The following is a 17,057-nucleotide window of genomic DNA, read 5'->3' as shown; positions in this document are numbered from 1 at the left end:
GGCTTGTCCTTGCAGTGCCATTGGCCTGGAAGGCTGGATTGAGGAGGAAGTGGCTGAGATCAGGAACGTTCTTCATTATTGCTTGGACTATTGTGCACAGCTGTGCCACTGCCCTCGCTCCGCCCCCTGTGGCTCTCTGCCTGTGATACCCCCTTCCCCCAGGGAGATGCTATCCTGTGGGTAAGTCCCCTACACCGTCTGGGTCTCACCGTCTCCTGTTAGCTTGGGAGGGAGGGGCATTGTTCATGCTTACTCCTAACAGGTGTGTGACCATGAGGACAACCTGCTGCTACCCCCTGTCCTGGGTCTACTTCCTGTCCCTATGGACTTTCTCCTCCCGAGGAAATGTGAGGACCCCCAGGCACATTCATGCCCCTCTACCTCCTTTTCCTTTCATACTTTTTCCCTGACAGATGTGTATTTTTTTCTCACTATTGCATTTCTACCTCCAGTCTTTGGTCCCCTGCTTCTGCCTTTCCCCTTGGGTTACTTACATCACCTCAAACATGACAGTCTGAAAGACACACCATTCCCAGCTGCCTCCCTGCATCATTCATTTAACAGGCACACGTTACATCTACTGTGTGCCAGGAATGTTTTAAGATACTATAATACTGGAGCAAATAAGGCAGACCTGTTCTCTGCTCTCACAAAACTGACAGTCCTTGTGTGAAGTGACAAGCTGAACAAAAAGCCCAGTAAGGGCTGGGGAAGGGGATGGCTCAACTGGTAAAAGTGCTTGTTTAGCAAGTGTAAGGCCCCAAGTTCAAATTCCAGTACTGCAAAACCAAAACAAAACAAAAAGCCCAAATAAATAGGATTATTCCATAATCAGAAGTGTTATGGGGGGGAAGGGGAGGAGGTGGCCCAAACAATGTATATGAATGTAAGTAAATGTAAAAATGATAACATTTTTAAAAAACACGAAAAAAAAAGGGTTATGCAGAAAAAGAAACAGCATTGTGAGCTGCCAACTAGTGACAGGGTGCTGGTGACATTGCTAGCAGAGAAGCCAGGGAGGGCTTCCTGAGGAGGTGACATTGGAGCCAGCCCTGTGATGCTCAGGCATCATCTGACACCACCCCAGGCAGAGGACACAGCTCATGGAAAGCTGTGATGTGGAACAAATAGGAAAAGGACATTGGGCCTGCAACAGAAGGAGAGGAAGCAGGGCCAGGGCAAGTTCCACCTTGATGGAGTTTGAATATTTTAAGTGAAAACTGCTTAGAGAGTTGGTTGCCCCAGTCCTGCTGACTCTTGCTTCTCACACTATACATGTTCCTTCCTTTCTGTTTGTACTCTTTTCCCCAGTGTATACCGTGTCACTGTCAGCCCTGTGTATGGGTTCTTAGTCTTCTGGTCCCTGAGCCCTTCCACATTCCTGCCATGGTTATTGTCTCACCAGGCAGCTTAACAAGGCCTCTCCTGGTGCAGAACCTTCTCTTGGTTCCTCAGACTTCTAAGACCTTCTACAACTGGGTCCCAGCCTCTCAGTCACATCACCCTGCTCACACCAGACAGCTCACGTGAATTCTGTGGTCCATGGTCCATGTGCATCTGGTGGGGAAGGCACCTGTTTTGCCATTTCCATCATGCTGTGCCTTGTCCCTATCTGCCCTGAAACCTCTTGCAGCAGGGTGGTTGGAGTGGTAGACAGGGCTCTGGACTCAGACGGCCTTGATTTACTCACCTTCCCACTCACTAACTTGTGACTTTGGGCAAGTTGCTTAACACCTCGAAGTCAGTTTTGGTTTCTAAAATTAGGGTAGTAACTGTTCAATAGGATTGGCATGAGAATTAATAATATAGTTGCCCCAGACAGACTGGGTGCACACGCCACTTTGGAGACTGAGACAGGAGGATCCCAAGTTGCAGGCCAGTCTGGGCTATATAGTAAGTGTCAAAATAAATAAAAATAAGTAAGAATTCAGTCATTCTCCAGTATTCATGGAGGACTGTGCCTTATATAAAATAGTGTGATACTTGCAAGTGACCTATGAACATCCTTCTGAACATTTCAAATAATCTCTAGAGTATTTACAATATGTAATACAATGTAAATGGTATGTAAATGGTGTGTTACTGTGTATTACTGAGGGAATAATGACAAGGAAAACAGTCTGCATACATGCTTATAGAATGCTCTTGATTCTTAGGTAGGGGAACCCACAGATGTGAAACCTATGCATACAGAGTGACTGTATAGTATAAAAGTGGTTGATATTGAAACCCTATTTTTTCTGAGATGGGGGTCTCATCTTGTCCAGCCTGGCCTCAAATTCCTGGGTCCAAGTTAAACTCCTGCCTCAGCCTACTGAATAACTCCATTATCAATTTTTTTTTTTGCCTTATTTGTTTTTACTTTTTTGAGATGGGATCTTGCTGAGTAACCCAGTTTGACCTGGAACTCTTTTTTTTTAATTTAATTTAATTTTGGTGGTACTGGGGTTTGAACTCAGGGTCTCTCACTTGCTAGGCAGGCACTCTACCACTAGAGCCACTCTTTTCTTTAAAAATGAGGAAAAAGTGCTTCTGGGTCTACTTTTACATTCCCTCCCACCTCTGTATTGACATGGCCCAGTTCTGAGTTACCTGCCAGGCCTGAGGAGTGAGTAGTGCTGGTAACATGAGAAATGGGAAGAGTGTGAATGCTCTCCTCTGTGATCCCTCCCTTCAATGGTGATGGTAGTCAGTTTGTTGTAAATATATACATATATTCACATACACACTTCCAGGAGTGTTGCATAAGAATCAGGTCCTTAAATACTTTCCAATTTGATGAACTGATAGACAGGAATAAAGTCACATTTCCCAGCCAGGCTTCAGTGGTTCATGCCTGTAATCCTAGCTACTTAGGAGGCAGAGATCAGGAGGATAGAGATTCAAAGCCAACCCAAATGGGATAGTTATTTACCAGTGCTTTGCCAACTGCAGTGCATCAGCCAGGGTAAGGGAGGCTGTTATTGTTTATTTTCCTGACAATAGACAGCAGGGACTTTACATGTTATCTGACTTGTTGCCTGTCTCTGGGTTTGATATCTTTTAGAGAAATTCCTTCTTCTTTTTTGGGTCAGGAATTTCAGGTACCTAATTCAGGTACCTGCCTGCAAGTGGGTTTAACCCTGGAAGGAGAGTGTCCTGAGGCCAAGTTGCAGAGCAGCTGGAACTTCATGTGTGGTCTGGGCTGTATGTCCATGTTGGGGATTTGCACCAACCACATGTGTGTGTGGATGGACACAGAGGTGCTGTGTTGGGACTCAGTATGTATAAGTGGTGTGCTGTGTTTGTGTGTGCAGCTCTTTTTTTTTTTTTTTTTTTTTTGTGGTGCTGGGGATCCAACTTAGGGCCTCATACATGTGAGGCAAGTACTCTACCATTGAGCTACATCCCCAGCCTTATTGACCCTTCATTCTTTGTTATTTATTTACTTATCATTTTTGCTTTCTTTTTTGGGGGTGGCAGTACTGGGGTTTGAACTAAAGGCCTCATACTTCTAGGCAGATGCTCTACCACTTGAGACATAGCTCCAGCCCTTTTTGCTTTGGTTATTTTTGGGATTTTAGTTATTTTGCTTTTATTTTTAGTTTTTTTTGGAGAACTTTCTCATGTTTTTTGCCTGGGCCACCCTGGACCTTGATCATCCTATTTAAACTTCCCAAATAGCTGGGAGTACCGCCATGCCCAGTTGTTGGTTGAGATGGGAGTCTTACTAACTTTTGGCCCTGACTGACCTTGACCCATGATCCTTCTTTTTCCACTTCCTGAGCAGCTAGGATTACAGATGCCATCACACCCACCTTATTTTTCTTATTTTTTAATTGATGTATATCATACATAATGTGCATAACTATTAAGTGTACAACCTGATTAACTTCACACTTATTTATTAATTTATTGTTTTTGGTACTGGGGATGGAGCCCAGGGCCTCAATCTTGCTAGGCAAGCACTGTACCAGTGAACCACACCTGCATCCCCAAACAACATTCAGAAAGTTTTAAGGGGCTATATGCTGGTGGCTCATGCCTGTAATCCTAGCTATTCAGGAGGCAGAGATCAGGAGGTTTGAGATTTGAAGTAAGCCCAGGCAAATAGTTCACAAGACCCTATCTCAAAAAAAAAAAAAAAAAAATCACAAAAAAGGGCTGGTGGAGTGGCTGAAGGTGTAGGCCTGAGTTCAAACCCCAGTACCACATTGAAAAAAAAAAGTAAGGGGGTTGGACTTTGGTGGCTCACACCTATAATCCTAGCTAGTGGGGAGGTAGTGGGGAGGTAGAGATTAGGAAGAGCTTGGATTGTGGTTGGAAGCCAGCCTAGGCAAATAGTTTGAGAGACCCTGTCTCCAAAATACTCAACACAAAAAAGACTGGTGGAGTGGCTTAAATAGTAGAGTGCTTGCCTAACAAGTGTGAGGCCCTGAGTTCAAACCTCAGTACCACCAAAAAAAAAAAAAAAAAAAGTAAAGGTATATGCCTAGGTCTCTTCCAGCCTGTGCTCCAGCCATCTAGGCTCTCTTTCTAGGGAGCTACCAATAGGAGTTCCTTATGTTCTCTGTTGCATGTCTTCCCTCTGGTCTTGGCTTGGCAGTGTTTGTATTTGTATTTGGAATTACATACACAGAGCATCGTGTATACAGAAACTCCATGAGATAGCTCTCCTGCTATCTCATGGAGTCCAGAGGCAGGGCAGACCCCTAGGGCCCAAATCTGACAGGCCTGTACAGGGCTTATTTTGTAGGTTCCCTTCCATAGTGGCATCTCTTCAGGTGTGTGGTGCCTGTGAGGTCATGCTGTTAAGGAGTCTCCCCATCATGGTCATCCCTTTGGACAAGAGTTTTTCAATCTGTGTTCCTTGAGGCCCTGAGGGCTGGTAGATAGTAGCTCAAATAATTGGCTTTGGAATCAGGCTGTCTGGGTTTGAATCCTGGCACCACTATTTACTAACTGTATGGCCTCAGGCAATTCCTGAGCCTCAGTTTCCTTGTCTGTAAATTGGAGATAAAGATAAACCTGTGTCATAGGGCTATGGTGAGGAATAACTCACACAAGGCATGTAAAGGACACTGTAGCAATGTGTCTGGCATGCAGTGACACTTCATTAAATGATAGCTGTCACTGTCATTATTATCAGCTTGTACTAGGGAAATATGTGTAGAAGCACCTGGTAGAGGAAGAATTGGCATGGGACCACATTGGGGTTTACACATGGGACATGATGTTGGCCTGGAGATCCAAGACACATGGTGTTCCTGATTCTTGAGTTGTCACTTACGTGCAGTGTCAGGCTCCTGGGCCTTTGATGGCAGCCGTGTGGGAAGTGGGGCCCCTCCCCCACCCCCTGTCACCCTTCTGCTTCTCTTCCCTTACTCTGCTCTGAAACAAGAAGTACAAGTGAGTTCCCCCAAGGGGTCGGCCGCGCCCCTTCCTGTCCCCGCCCTGCTGGCTGCCCTAGGCCAGTGGAGTGACAGCCCCAGAAGCTGGACTGTCGGGTGGGGTGGCAGGTGGCCTGGGCCCTGAGAGCTGCAGTTGAGGCTCAGCCCCAGAGTTTTCCACCTGCCCAGACAGGCTGTGCCTCCTCATTCCCTGAGTGCCTTCCTCTGTGGGAGCCCAGGATGGTGAGGTAAGGGCTGGGGACCCACAGGAGGCAGAAGGTCAGGGTGCCCTGGGGACCAGGAGACCCTCACCATCTGCCTGTGTCTTCAGGTGGTTTCACCGGGACCTCAGTGGGCTGGATGCAGAGGCCCTGCTAAAGAGCCGGGGTGTAAATGGGAGTTTCCTGGCTCGGCCCAGTCGCAAGAACCAGGGTGACTTCTCGCTCTCTGTCAGGTAGGTGGCCTTCCCAGTGCTCTGGCAGCTTATTCTGCTGCCCCATGGCAGTGCGAACACCCCAGGCCCTTGCCTCCTCCATGCTCCTACCTTGGCCCCAGTATATCCCCACTGCTGCCCTTGTCACTCCCTGCCGGTGTGTGCCCACACTTAGGACACTCACCCTGCCCCAAGCCTGCCCCACCTCTGCTCTGGCATCCATTGGTCTTCCTGCCTGGTGCCCTGCAGGGTAGAGGATCAGGTGACCCACATTCGGATCCAGAACACAGGGGACTTCTACGACCTGTATGGAGGGGAGAAGTTTGCCACGCTGACTGAGCTGGTGGAGTACTACACACAGCAGCAGGGCGTCCTGCAGGACCGTGATGGCACCATCATCTACCTCAAGTACCCACTGAACTGCTCTGACCCCACCAGCGAGAGGTGAGGGTGGCACGCCTGGTCACTGCCTTCCCCCTCAGGGAGGTGAGCCCCTGGGTGCATTGCCTGCTGCTTGCAGCCCCTTCCCCATCCCTACTTCAGCTCAGGGCTCTGAGTGTCTTTCCTCCATAGCCTGGTGACTCTGAGGACTAACTTGGGCTCCTGTTCCCTGAAGAAGCAAGACAGAGCCATCTTGCCTTTCTCCTGCCACCTGGTGACCCAGTCCTATGAGTGACAGGGAGGCCATTCCTCATGGCTGGTGTTTCCCAGTAGATCAACTCTGTTGCTAGAAAGCTCTTCCTGCTGTGGAACTGACTCTGCCCTTCCACAGCTCCCTGCCCAGCTCAGCATGGCTAAGGGCAATGAGGTGTCAATGTGGAAGACCCTTATTGGGATTCACTGCTATATGAGTTGTGCCCTATCTCAGCAATCCAGGGGGATGGGTCCATCTTTTGGTGCTGGGTAGAGCTTAACCAGTCTTTTGGCCCAAACGCAGTTCACTGAAAACAGTGTGTGATGCAGTCACATGTGTAGAGGGTCCAGTTCTGTTCTGACACAGGTGACTCTCAGTGCTTCAAAGCTGCGGCCCCTCGGTAGTAACTGGGTACACTTGGGTGTCCTCAAGGTGGGGGTGAGGAGAGCAGAATGAATACTGAGACTCCTCGTTACATTGTTTTGGTCCTATGATGGAATAACTCCAGGGGTTTTTTGTTTTTCACAAGGACTCCTGGGGCCAGGCCAATTTGCCCTTGTCCTGTGTTTGTGTTTCAGTTGTTGAAATGCTTCTGAACCTTGATCCTATCAGTTTTCAGTCTTTTTCTTTTTTTTTTGAGCCCAGGGCCTCATGCATGCCAAGCATATTCTGTATCGCATGCTCCCCCAGCAGTTTTTAGTCTTTTTGAGATTCATGCCTGAAAATGTGCGTCAATTATTTTTGTTCAAGTCATGGATCAAAATTTAGAACTGGATAAGACTGAGGTAGAAATCCTGTGGCCCACCTCTGGAGACCTCTTTCCTCAATGCAAAGTCTTTGATCTACTTCCTTGGACCCTTCCTCTTCTGGTAGTGAAGCCAAGAATGGATGACTGTCTTCATTTTTTTTTTTTTTTTAATTTGGATAGCTGCCTTAATTTACTCCATAGCACTTTCTTCTTCTTTCCTCCTACCTATAACACTCATGGTGGTTTGGCCACTCAGACCCTCTTTCACCCCCATGTGCTTGTTTTGTCCCTTCCCCAAGCCAGGATTTGCCCTGCTGGAGGACCTGGATTGACCCAGCCCATAGGAAAGCAATGTGGCACTGTGCATGTGGGATTGGAGGAGGAAGAGGCAGTTGAGCAGGTGGCCAGGAGAGCAGGCTGAGGCCTGGCCTCACAGAGTTTGGGAGAAGCCAGGGAGGGAAGGGGGCAGAATGGGGTGGGAAGGCTAAGGAGAAGTGACTCTGAGAGACATTTTGGGTTACCGAATCAAGAAACCCAGCCTCACCCCTAAGCTTGGTGGCATGTGGGCAGCTCTCACTCTAAACTTCTTCGAGTGTCCTTGGCCTTGACTGTCACCCCTCCTCTTCTGCAGGAATTTGCATTTGTCCTTTAGATGGATGGTGAGCTCTCTGCCTGTGGTCAGCCCCACATTTGCATGGAGACTTCCTCATCCTGTCTCTGAGGGAAGGGGCTGAGCCCCCTCCCCATTGCCTGGGGTCCTGGTCCGTCCCTGAGGGTGGGTTGGGGTTGCCCAGGGGGGCTTAGGAGGGAGGGCTCTGGGTGCAATCTCCTTTGGGTGGGGTGATGGTTTGGGACAGACTGGCCCCTCCCTTCTTCCCCCATCCCTGCGGTTGGAAAATGCCCCCCTTCCCCTGTCCCTGGGCTGAGGAAACCTCACAACCTCACTTCTCACTCTCTCCCCAGAAGGAGTTTTGTGTTTTTTCCATCACGTGGTTTCCTGTGGGGCTGGGCATTGTGGGGTTACAGTTTCCTCCTGGGAAGGGGGTGTGCTTCGTGGAACGGTCTTAGTTCTGCTTTCTGCCTGTCAGCCCCTTTGAGCCCCATGAGCCCCTTCAAGTCCTGGCTTCCCCTGCAGTGATATCCTGGCACCCTAAAGCCCCTAAACCACTCTTTCTCCAGTGGGGTATTTGTGTTCCCTGTCTCCTTGGGGAGTTCTCCCCATCACCCTTTCTCCTGGCTTCCGGTGTTCCTTTCTCCCACTGCTCTGTGTTTGGGTTCTGTATGCATTTCTCTTTGTCTCTGCTCCCTTTCCTTAGCCCAAGCCTGTGTGACATGGAGTCTTCCTTGGTTTTATTTTTCCAAATATTCTGGATATTGCCTGGATTTCTGTCTGTCTTAAAGTTACAGAGGTGGTCTCTGAATTCAAAGCCTGGTTAGAACTCTTTTTGTATTGTGTTGTGTTTTGTTTTTGCAGTACGAGGGTTTGAACGCAGGGTTGTGTTTACCACTTGAGTCACACTTCCAGCCCCCTGTTTTTATCTATTTATTTATTTATAATTTTGGTGCTGGGCATGCAACCCAAGGCCTTACACAGCTCAACCACTGAGCTATAGCTCTGACTCCCATGGTTAAAACTCTCAGCCTTGCCTTCTATCAGTCAAGGGCCTAGAGCCAGTGTGCAAAGTGCTCAATGTCAGATTTCTCATCTGTAAAATGGAGAAAATAGCTACCTCTCAGCATTCTTTTTTTTTTTTTTTTTTTGAGATGGGGGTCTCAAAGGTTAAGTTATATATGCAGCCCAGGCTGGTCTGGAACTCATAATCCTCTTGCTTCCCCTCCCAAGTAGCTGGGATTACAGGTATGCAGCACAACCACACCAGGATTTTTCCCTCTTAATGCTTTTGTGAGACAGTAATGGGCCTAAATATAGTGGTGAATTTGAAAGCTTCTAGCTCAGAGCGTGGCCTGTAGCAGACACTTGAACTCCTGCCTTCTCTGTGAATGTCCCTTTCCTGGGGTCCTACCCCCACCCTCCCCAATGCTGCTTTTTGTAGGTGGTACCATGGCCACATGTCTGGAGGGCAAGCAGAGGCACTGCTGCAGGCCAAGGGCGAACCCTGGACATTTCTTGTGCGTGAGAGTCTCAGCCAGCCTGGAGATTTCGTGCTATCTGTGCTCAGCGACCAGCCCAAGGCTGGCCCAGGCTCCCCACTCAGGGTCACTCACATCAAGATCATGTGTGAGGTAAGGCTTTGAGGGCATTGAGATGGGGTGCCCATTTGTGTGCTCAGCATGGGCTGTGGGGAGGGTCTGCTGAGCCTGGATCCAAGGCTGGGGGTCCAGGGAGGAAGACTCAGGCTCTGAGGGGTGTTCTTACTTGGCTTCTCTCAGGGCGGACGCTACACGGTGGGTGGCATGGAGACCTTTGACAGCCTCACGGACCTGGTGGAGCATTTTAAGAAGACAGGAATTGAGGAAGCCTCAGGCGCCTTTGTCTACCTGCGGCAGGTGAGGGGTGGGCCTGGCTGCCTTTTTCCTTCCCCTGAGCCCTCCATGGATACAGGCTTCTGAGATCTCTCAGCTACTGACTTCCCGCCCTTTACCCATCCTAGCCTTACTATGCTACTCGGGTGAATGCGGCTGACATTGAGAACCGGGTCTTGGAGCTGAATAAGAAGCAGGAGTCAGAGGAAACAGCCAAAGCCGGCTTCTGGGAGGAGTTTGAGGTATGTGATGGGGTCCAGCAGGGCTGACAGCCGAGGCAGTTGGCCACTGCATGGGGTCCCAGGCGGACCCCTTGCACTCTTCACCTACCTCTGACACTGATCTGCTCCATGAAGTCCACTGTGGACCATTGCTCATTTCCACTCTCATCTCTCAGAGTCTGCAGAAGCAGGAGGTGAAGAACTTGCACCAGCGGCTGGAAGGGCAGAGGCCAGAGAACAAGAGCAAGAACCGCTACAAGAACATTCTCCCCTGTGAGCCCTGGCAGCCCTGCCCCTCCCGGTTGTCCAGGCACCTTCCCTTCATCCCAAAGACTGCTCTACCCCAGCCAACCTCTGTCCCTAAAGAGGGTCCACCTCCCGCCCCCTTCCCCGAGCAGAGCTGCCTTCATGTAAGAAGCCTCTTCTCTTCCCAGGAGCCGCCCTACAACCAACAGGCAGATTATGAAGCCTATATTCCCTTCCCACACAGATCTGCCCCTGCTCACCTCCAGTCCTCCCTGAGCCTATGACTTTGGAAAAGAATGGGAGGGGTCTGACCTAGGGGGTGGTAGTGCTTGCTGACCTCAGCCATCATTCTTCCTCTCTGCCCATGCCAGTTGACCATAGCCGAGTGATCCTGCAGGGGCGTGACAGTAACATCCCTGGGTCCGACTACATCAATGCCAACTACGTAAAGGTGGGAATGAGTCATGTGGGGGCAGGGGCTGGGCCCTGGAAACTCCCTGCTTCATGGGGGCCCCTGGGTCCAGAGACACTTGGACAAAGCCAGAGGTGGCATCTCCATGGGGGAGGGGAAGGTGATGAGGCCCATCCCTGACACAAGGGCTCGTGAATCTGGGGTGCATCTCTCTGTGCTTGCATCCAGAACCAGCTGCTAGACCCTGAAAACTCTAAGACCTACATTGCCAGCCAGGGCTGTCTGGAGGCCACAGTCAACGACTTCTGGCAGATGGTTTGGCAGGAGAACACCCGGGTCATCGTTATGACCACCCGTGAGGTGGAGAAAGGCCGGGTAGGGCAGAGCCTCGTGCCACCTCCCTGATCCCTGAACTCCTTTCTTAGTACTTGTTCACCACCACTAAACCCAAGAAAGTTCAGGTGCTGGGGTGGGAAGGGACCTGGGGTGGGGCAAGGGCCCAATGCCTGTGGGGAAACTGAGGCCCTAGACAAAGTCTGTATACACGCTATGACTCTCAGACTCCTGCTTTTAACCTGGGGCCCTCCTGAGCTACAGACTCAGGCTTTAAACTGCTTTTCTTAGGGGTTGAGGGTGGCTCAGAGGTGGAGTGCTTGGCCTAGCATGTACAAGGCCCTGGGTTTGATTCCCAGCGCTACCAAAAAGAAAATTGTCCTTCTTTAATGTGCCCCCTGGCGAACCTTCCCCGAGCCTCTTCCTCCTCCCTGGCCCATCTTGTCCACCCTGCCTCAAGCCTGTCTGGAGTCTACCCTTCCCTGCAGGCTGCCCCTTCCTCAGCATCCTCTGTGCTGTAGTTATTGATTGTGTCCAAATCAAAAACCAGATCAAGTTGTTCCCTTTCTGAAAATCCTTCAATGTCTCCCAGTTGCCTGTGGGATAAAGTTACTCTTGAAGATGTGATATACAAGACTGGTGGCTTCCGTCCATCCCCATGCTCCCTATAGCATGCACTGCCTCCAGAAGGCTGGATCTTTCTGGTTCCTGAAGGCACAAGCTCAATTTTTGCTATGAAGTGACTTTTTCCTTGCACACTGTCTCTGCTTGGGTCCCTGTTTTGGAGGACCCAGCTCAAATGCTACCTCCTCTGAGAAGCCACTTGGGATTGCCTCCATCACCCAGAGGGAGAATAAACCCCTTCCTCAGCCATGCTCCTGAGCACACGCTCTTTCCTCCTGTTCGCCTGATTCTCTGTGTGTTACTCTATGTCCTAGAGGCACCAGGGCATAGACGATGTCTTAGTTGGATTATTGATTGATTGATTGGTTGTGGTGCTGGGGATCTAACCCAGGCCCTTACATATGTTGAACTCTCTCTCTGGAGTTTGAACTCAGTCCTTCCTGCTTGGTGGTTAGGCACTCTACACTTGAGCCATGCTCTTACCCCTAACCCCCATCCCTTTTTTGCTTTAGCTATTCTTTGATAGGATCTTGAGTTTTTATCTGGGTTCTGCCTTGGACTGTGATCCTCCTACCTACAACTTCCAAGCAGCTGGAATTATAGGCACGAACCACCACACCTGGCTTATTTATTGAGTGGAATCTTGCTTACTTTTTGCCTGGGCTAGCCTCAAACCTCCATCTTCCTGGTCTCTGCCTCCTAAGCATGGGCCACTATACTTGGCCCATGCCAGGCACCACTGAGCTGTGTCCATCCCCAACCCTTGCTTGTGTTTGTAAGCCAGCCTGGTTTGCACAGCTTCAATGAATGGGATGTAAGTTTAGGTCCTTACAACCTTACAACTGAATAGGATATAAGGTTAGGTCTACCACCTGTTGGTGGCTGGTCTGAGACCTGATCCCAGGTCTCTTGATTGTCAGCTGGCTCATCCACTCATCCACCAAATGTCTGGGCTAGCACCGGGGACTCAGGACCTAGAGCAGGGCCTAGAGCAGCCCTAGTGTGCAGCTTCTGTGCCTCATTCCTGCTCCCTCCCTTTTCAGAACAAATGTGTACCATACTGGCCGGAGGTGGGCACTCAGCGTGTCTACGGTCCCTACTCTGTGGCCAACTGTGGAGAGCATGATACCACTGAATACAAACTCCGTACTCTACAGGTTTCCCCGCTGGACAATGTGAGTGTCCCCAGACCACTCCCCTGCTCCCAGCACCTCCTTGGACTTGTTCTCTTATCTGGATAGGTGGGATGAAGCAGAATGGGATGTTGCTAAGGAGCAGAGAGCACTGACTCTATATCCTTGGCCCAGGCGAATCTGGTTCGGGAGATCTGGCATTACCAGTACCTGAGCTGGCCTGACCACGGGGTCCCCAGCGAGCCCGGGGGTGTCTTGAGCTTCCTGGACCAGATCAACCAGCGGCAGGAAAGTCTGCCTCATGCAGGGCCCATTATTGTGCACTGTAGGTGAGTAACAGCAATGGTGATCGTGGTAATAAAACAACAGCTGAACCGGGCACTGGTCACTCATGCCTGTAATCCTAGCTACTCAGGAGGCAGAGATCAGGAGGATTACAGTTTGAAGCCAGCAGGCGAAAATGGTTTTTGAGACTCTATCTTGAAAATACCCAACACTAAAAAGGGCTGGTGGAGTGGCTGAAGTGGTACAGCACCTTCCTCACAAGTATGAGGTACTGAGTTCAAACCCCAGTACAATGAAAACAAAACAATACAAAAAAATAGCTGAGAAGCAAATAGTGCTAAGTGCCATGTGCTACTGTGAGTCTCTTACATAGCAACTTGTCTGGTGCCTTCCCCTGACCCCCAGACTCTTCTGGGCTCCCTCATGGCTCCAGACCCATGGGTGGACCTGGCTGGAACTAGCTGTGCTGGCCCTTGGCCTGGTGTGCCTTCTGCAGAGACCTCCCTGGAGGAGCCATCTTGTCTACGCTGCCAGATACAGATGAGGAGACTGAGTTTGAAACTCTCCTGCTCATCAGTAGTAGGTGGGAGAGACTGGACTGGCTATTGCAATTGACCTAGATCAAGCTCCCCTGTTTTCTCTCCTGGTCCTATTCAGCCATTTATTTCATCTGGACCAGTGCTGGCTCCATTACCTCTTTTTCCATTTGTAGCTCTGTGTGGCCCAGGCTTTTTTATAGCTCCCTCATCTCCTTCCCCAGCCAGTGCCCCCATCTAGGTGCCTAGAGAAGTGTTGGGGCCAGTGATGTCATTGGGATGGGCATATGTACCTGGGTTCCTCTGGAGACCCTCATGTTCATGGTCAGGAGACCCTGTTCTCTGTCCCTGCTGAAGTTGAAGGTGGAAGGGGTCAGCAGTGAGGAACAGGGGTCCCACAAATGGGCTTCTCCAACTGACCTGGCCTGGGCCAGATGGGTGACAGCAGGTCCTGGACAGAAGTTGCTTATTTAAATTTGGATCCTCCCCTACCAGCCTTGTGATCTTGGACAAATTATTTAATTTCTTAGGCTCTCAGATGTCTCATCTGTAAAATCAGGCTCAGCAGGTTGTGGTGAGGAGGATTAAATGAGACCCTATCACTATGTCTGGAATACTATAAACCCTCAAAAAAAACCCCAAAAAACAATGAAAAGCCCCAAAACAGGGGCTGTTGGTGGTTTAGTAACTCACATCAGACAGGGAATGGGGAAACAGGAACCTGCTTTGTCCTCTTCCCTTCCTACTCCCTCCATGTGACCCCAAGCCTGTGGGGGCCCCAGACTTCCTCCTTCTTCCCATCAGCAACTGTTTGTCCAGGAACAGGGCCTCTGGTAGACTGAATCTGGAGGTGCCCCCCTTGCTGTTTGGGGGGCCATACTCTGCTCTCTGCCCTTGCAGGGACAGGCCCATCTCCAAGAACTACCCTCCTGCTCCTGTCTCCCCCACTCCACACCCCATTCACACGTTTCTTGAAATCCCCAAGTCCTTTATTTAGACATTACCGGAAGGAAGTGGGTGAGGGGGGTTATTTTTGACAATCTGGGGTTGAAATTAGACAGCTCAACTGAGGGCACTGGCCTGATGGGCCAAGCTGTGGGCAGAATGGGGTCTGTTTGCTCAATGGTGGTGGCAGAGGGTGTGGGAGAAGGAAGATGTCCTACTGCATTGCCTTTCTAGGTCTCCTGACCCCAGGGGCCAAGTACTTTGCTGTCCAAGGACTGCCATTGCTCTGCTACAGGGCTTGAAAAAAAAGGGAAATGAAGCTCCACAGAAAGAAGTGCCAAATGTCACTTTTTTTTTTTTTTTTTTTTTTTTTGGTTTTGGGGATGGAACTTAGGGCCCTGCACATGCTAAGTGTAGGCTTCATCACTGAGCTTTGAACTCAGGTCTTGTGCTTGCTAGGCAGGTGCTCTACCACTTGAGCCACATTACCAGTGCAAACATAGCTCTTGAAAGTGGGGATTGGGAGGCCCAGAGTATCTGGGGAGCTGGTGGGACAAGGGTGCATGTGAGGTCCTGGATTTCCATGGGTAGGGAACAGCCATCAGTCAGAAGTAAGGAATCAGAAAAGGAGATGGAGGATCTTAATGCTGGGAAGGAGGGAAACTGTGGAGGCCTCTGAAGCCAGCACCCCAGAGCCAGGCCCTGGCCCACAAATCCTGTGGCTGGGTTAGACCATGGGTGCAGAGCTGGGCATAGGTCTACCCTTGCTGGCCTAGTGGCCTGGGTACATTACCTTGTATAGCTGGGGACTTAGGATCTTTACGCCCTGCCCAGTACTGGGGCTGAGTCCTGGGCTCCCCACTTCCTGGGGAGGGGCGGGCTGGGCCTCTGATGGTGGCCCCTTCTTTTGGCAGCGCGGGCATTGGCCGCACGGGCACCATCATCGTCATTGACATGCTCATGGAGAGCATCTCTACCAAGGGTGAGGCTTCCCTGGGGGACATGGGTGGGCGTGTAGGGAGGGTGCATGTGGGAGGGGGTCAACAACTCTCAGGCCTCTAGCCTAGGCCTGAGGTCCTACTATCATCCCTGCCCAGGGCTGGACTGTGACATTGACATCCAGAAGACAATCCAAATGGTGAGGGCACAGCGCTCTGGCATGGTGCAGACAGAGGCGCAGTACAAGTTCATCTATGTGGCCATTGCTCAGTTCATTGAAACCACCAAGAAGAAGCTGGAGATCATACAGGTGGGTGCAGAGCGGGGCCAGGTGGGGCCACAGGAGAGAGTGGGCATCACCTAGTCTAACTGGGACCACTGTCCTACCACACCTCTGTCCACAGTCCCAGAAGGGCCAGGAGTCGGAGTACGGGAACATCACCTATCCCCCCGCCATTAAGAGTGCCCATGCAAAGGCCTCCCGAACCTCCTCCAAGTGAGTGACCCCTGCTTCCGCCTCTCAGTTTCTCCCGGCTTCTCCTACTCAGCCCGGCCATCCCCTTCTGAAGAGGACAATTGTTGCAACTGGGGAGACCTGGGTTCAAATTCAAGCTCAGTTTTCACTAACTCTGTTTATAAGTATTTCTTGATCTCCTACCATGTGTGGTAGGTAGAAGTAGTGGACCAATGTATGAGACACCTTTGCTCTTCCCTCTCTCCCAGTGATTTGGGTTGGTGTAGGGTGGATTGCCTAACTTTCCTGGCCTTTTAACTTATGAGAGGGGATGGTCTGGAGAAGCTGTTGGTGCTGGGTTACCCTGCACAGTCTCCTGACTTGCCCCAGCTGCCCACACTGCCTGCCTCCCCTCCAGACACAAGGAAGATGTATACGAGAACCTGCACAGTAAGAACAAGAAGGAGGAGAAAGTGAAGAAGCAGCGGTCGGCAGACAAGGAGAAGAGCAAGGGTTCCCTCAAGAGGAAGTGAGCTGGGCACCATCCTCAGGTGGCCATGGTGCGGTCCTTTGTACAAGGTCTTCTCCTTGCCCTGCTCCCAGCGTCCTCTGCCTCAGAGGATGCATGGGGTGGCTATAGCCTTACCCTGATGTTTCCAGACCTTCTTTCTGCTTCCCCTCCCCAGGTTCCAGCCACCCTCTGACCAGCTCCTCTCTTTTCTCTGCAGCCTCAGTCCTGATCTCTGCAGAGGCCTCCAGTGGACCTACCAGACCCATGATCGATCCCAGGACCTAGGAGCCTCCCCCGTCCTGTTGTAATTTAAATGGCCGTGTGCTCTGAACCTGTATATAGCTCAGCAAGGCCCCAGGCCCAACTAGGCCTTTCAGTTCTTGTAAATAAAGCCCCTGGACCGCTTTGGTGTGTCGCCTCCAACTCCTTGTGTCTTACTCCAACTCTGAGTGTGCCAGTGACTAGAGGGTGGAGGGGCCTGAGATGCCATGTAGGCTGCACAAAAGCTCAGTAGATAGACCTGATTCTGGATGCTGCTGCTTCACAAAGGCAGGTGACAGTGGGTAGGGACCCTCAGTTTCTTTTTTTTTTTTTTTGCAGTACTGGTGTTTGAACTCAGGGCCTATACCTTGAACCACTCTGCCAGCCCTTTTCTGTGATGGGTTTTTGTAGAGATAGGGTCTCATGAACTATTTGACCAGGGCTGGCTTCAAACCATGATCCTCCTGCTCTCTGCCTCCTGAGTAACTA

At 50.6% G+C, this 17,057-nt stretch overlaps 1 protein-coding gene across 4 annotated transcripts; it reads left to right on the top strand.

The window, feature by feature from the left end:
* Window positions 1–12: 12 nt before the first annotated feature.
* Ptpn6 (protein tyrosine phosphatase non-receptor type 6) lies at window positions 13–16,712 on the top strand. 4 transcript variants are annotated; one of them, XM_074076164.1, is made up of 16 exons: window positions 13–180; window positions 5,701–5,823; window positions 6,052–6,246; window positions 9,239–9,428; window positions 9,576–9,692; window positions 9,797–9,910; window positions 10,066–10,162; window positions 10,507–10,586; window positions 10,776–10,922; window positions 12,548–12,679; window positions 12,812–12,966; window positions 15,318–15,385; window positions 15,501–15,652; window positions 15,747–15,838; window positions 16,215–16,325; window positions 16,525–16,712. In XM_074076164.1, the coding sequence occupies exons 1-16, from the start codon at window positions 167–169 to the stop codon at window positions 16,613–16,615; spliced, it is 1,878 nt and encodes a 625-aa protein (XP_073932265.1). In that variant the 5' UTR covers window positions 13–166; the 3' UTR covers window positions 16,616–16,712. The 4 variants fall into 4 exon arrangements, with proteins under 4 accessions (XP_073932265.1, XP_073932267.1, XP_073932266.1 ...); XM_074076166.1 differs by having other exon boundaries at window positions 14–180; window positions 16,215–16,347; XM_074076165.1 differs by having other exon boundaries at window positions 15–180; window positions 16,215–16,356.
* The last annotated feature ends 345 nt before the right edge of the window (window positions 16,713–17,057 follow it).

This window comes from Castor canadensis, chromosome 6 (genome assembly GCF_047511655.1).
Source record: "Castor canadensis chromosome 6, mCasCan1.hap1v2, whole genome shotgun sequence".
Taxonomy (NCBI): Eukaryota; Metazoa; Chordata; class Mammalia; order Rodentia; family Castoridae; genus Castor; species Castor canadensis.
This window is presented reverse-complemented; position numbering and strand designations above follow the sequence as displayed.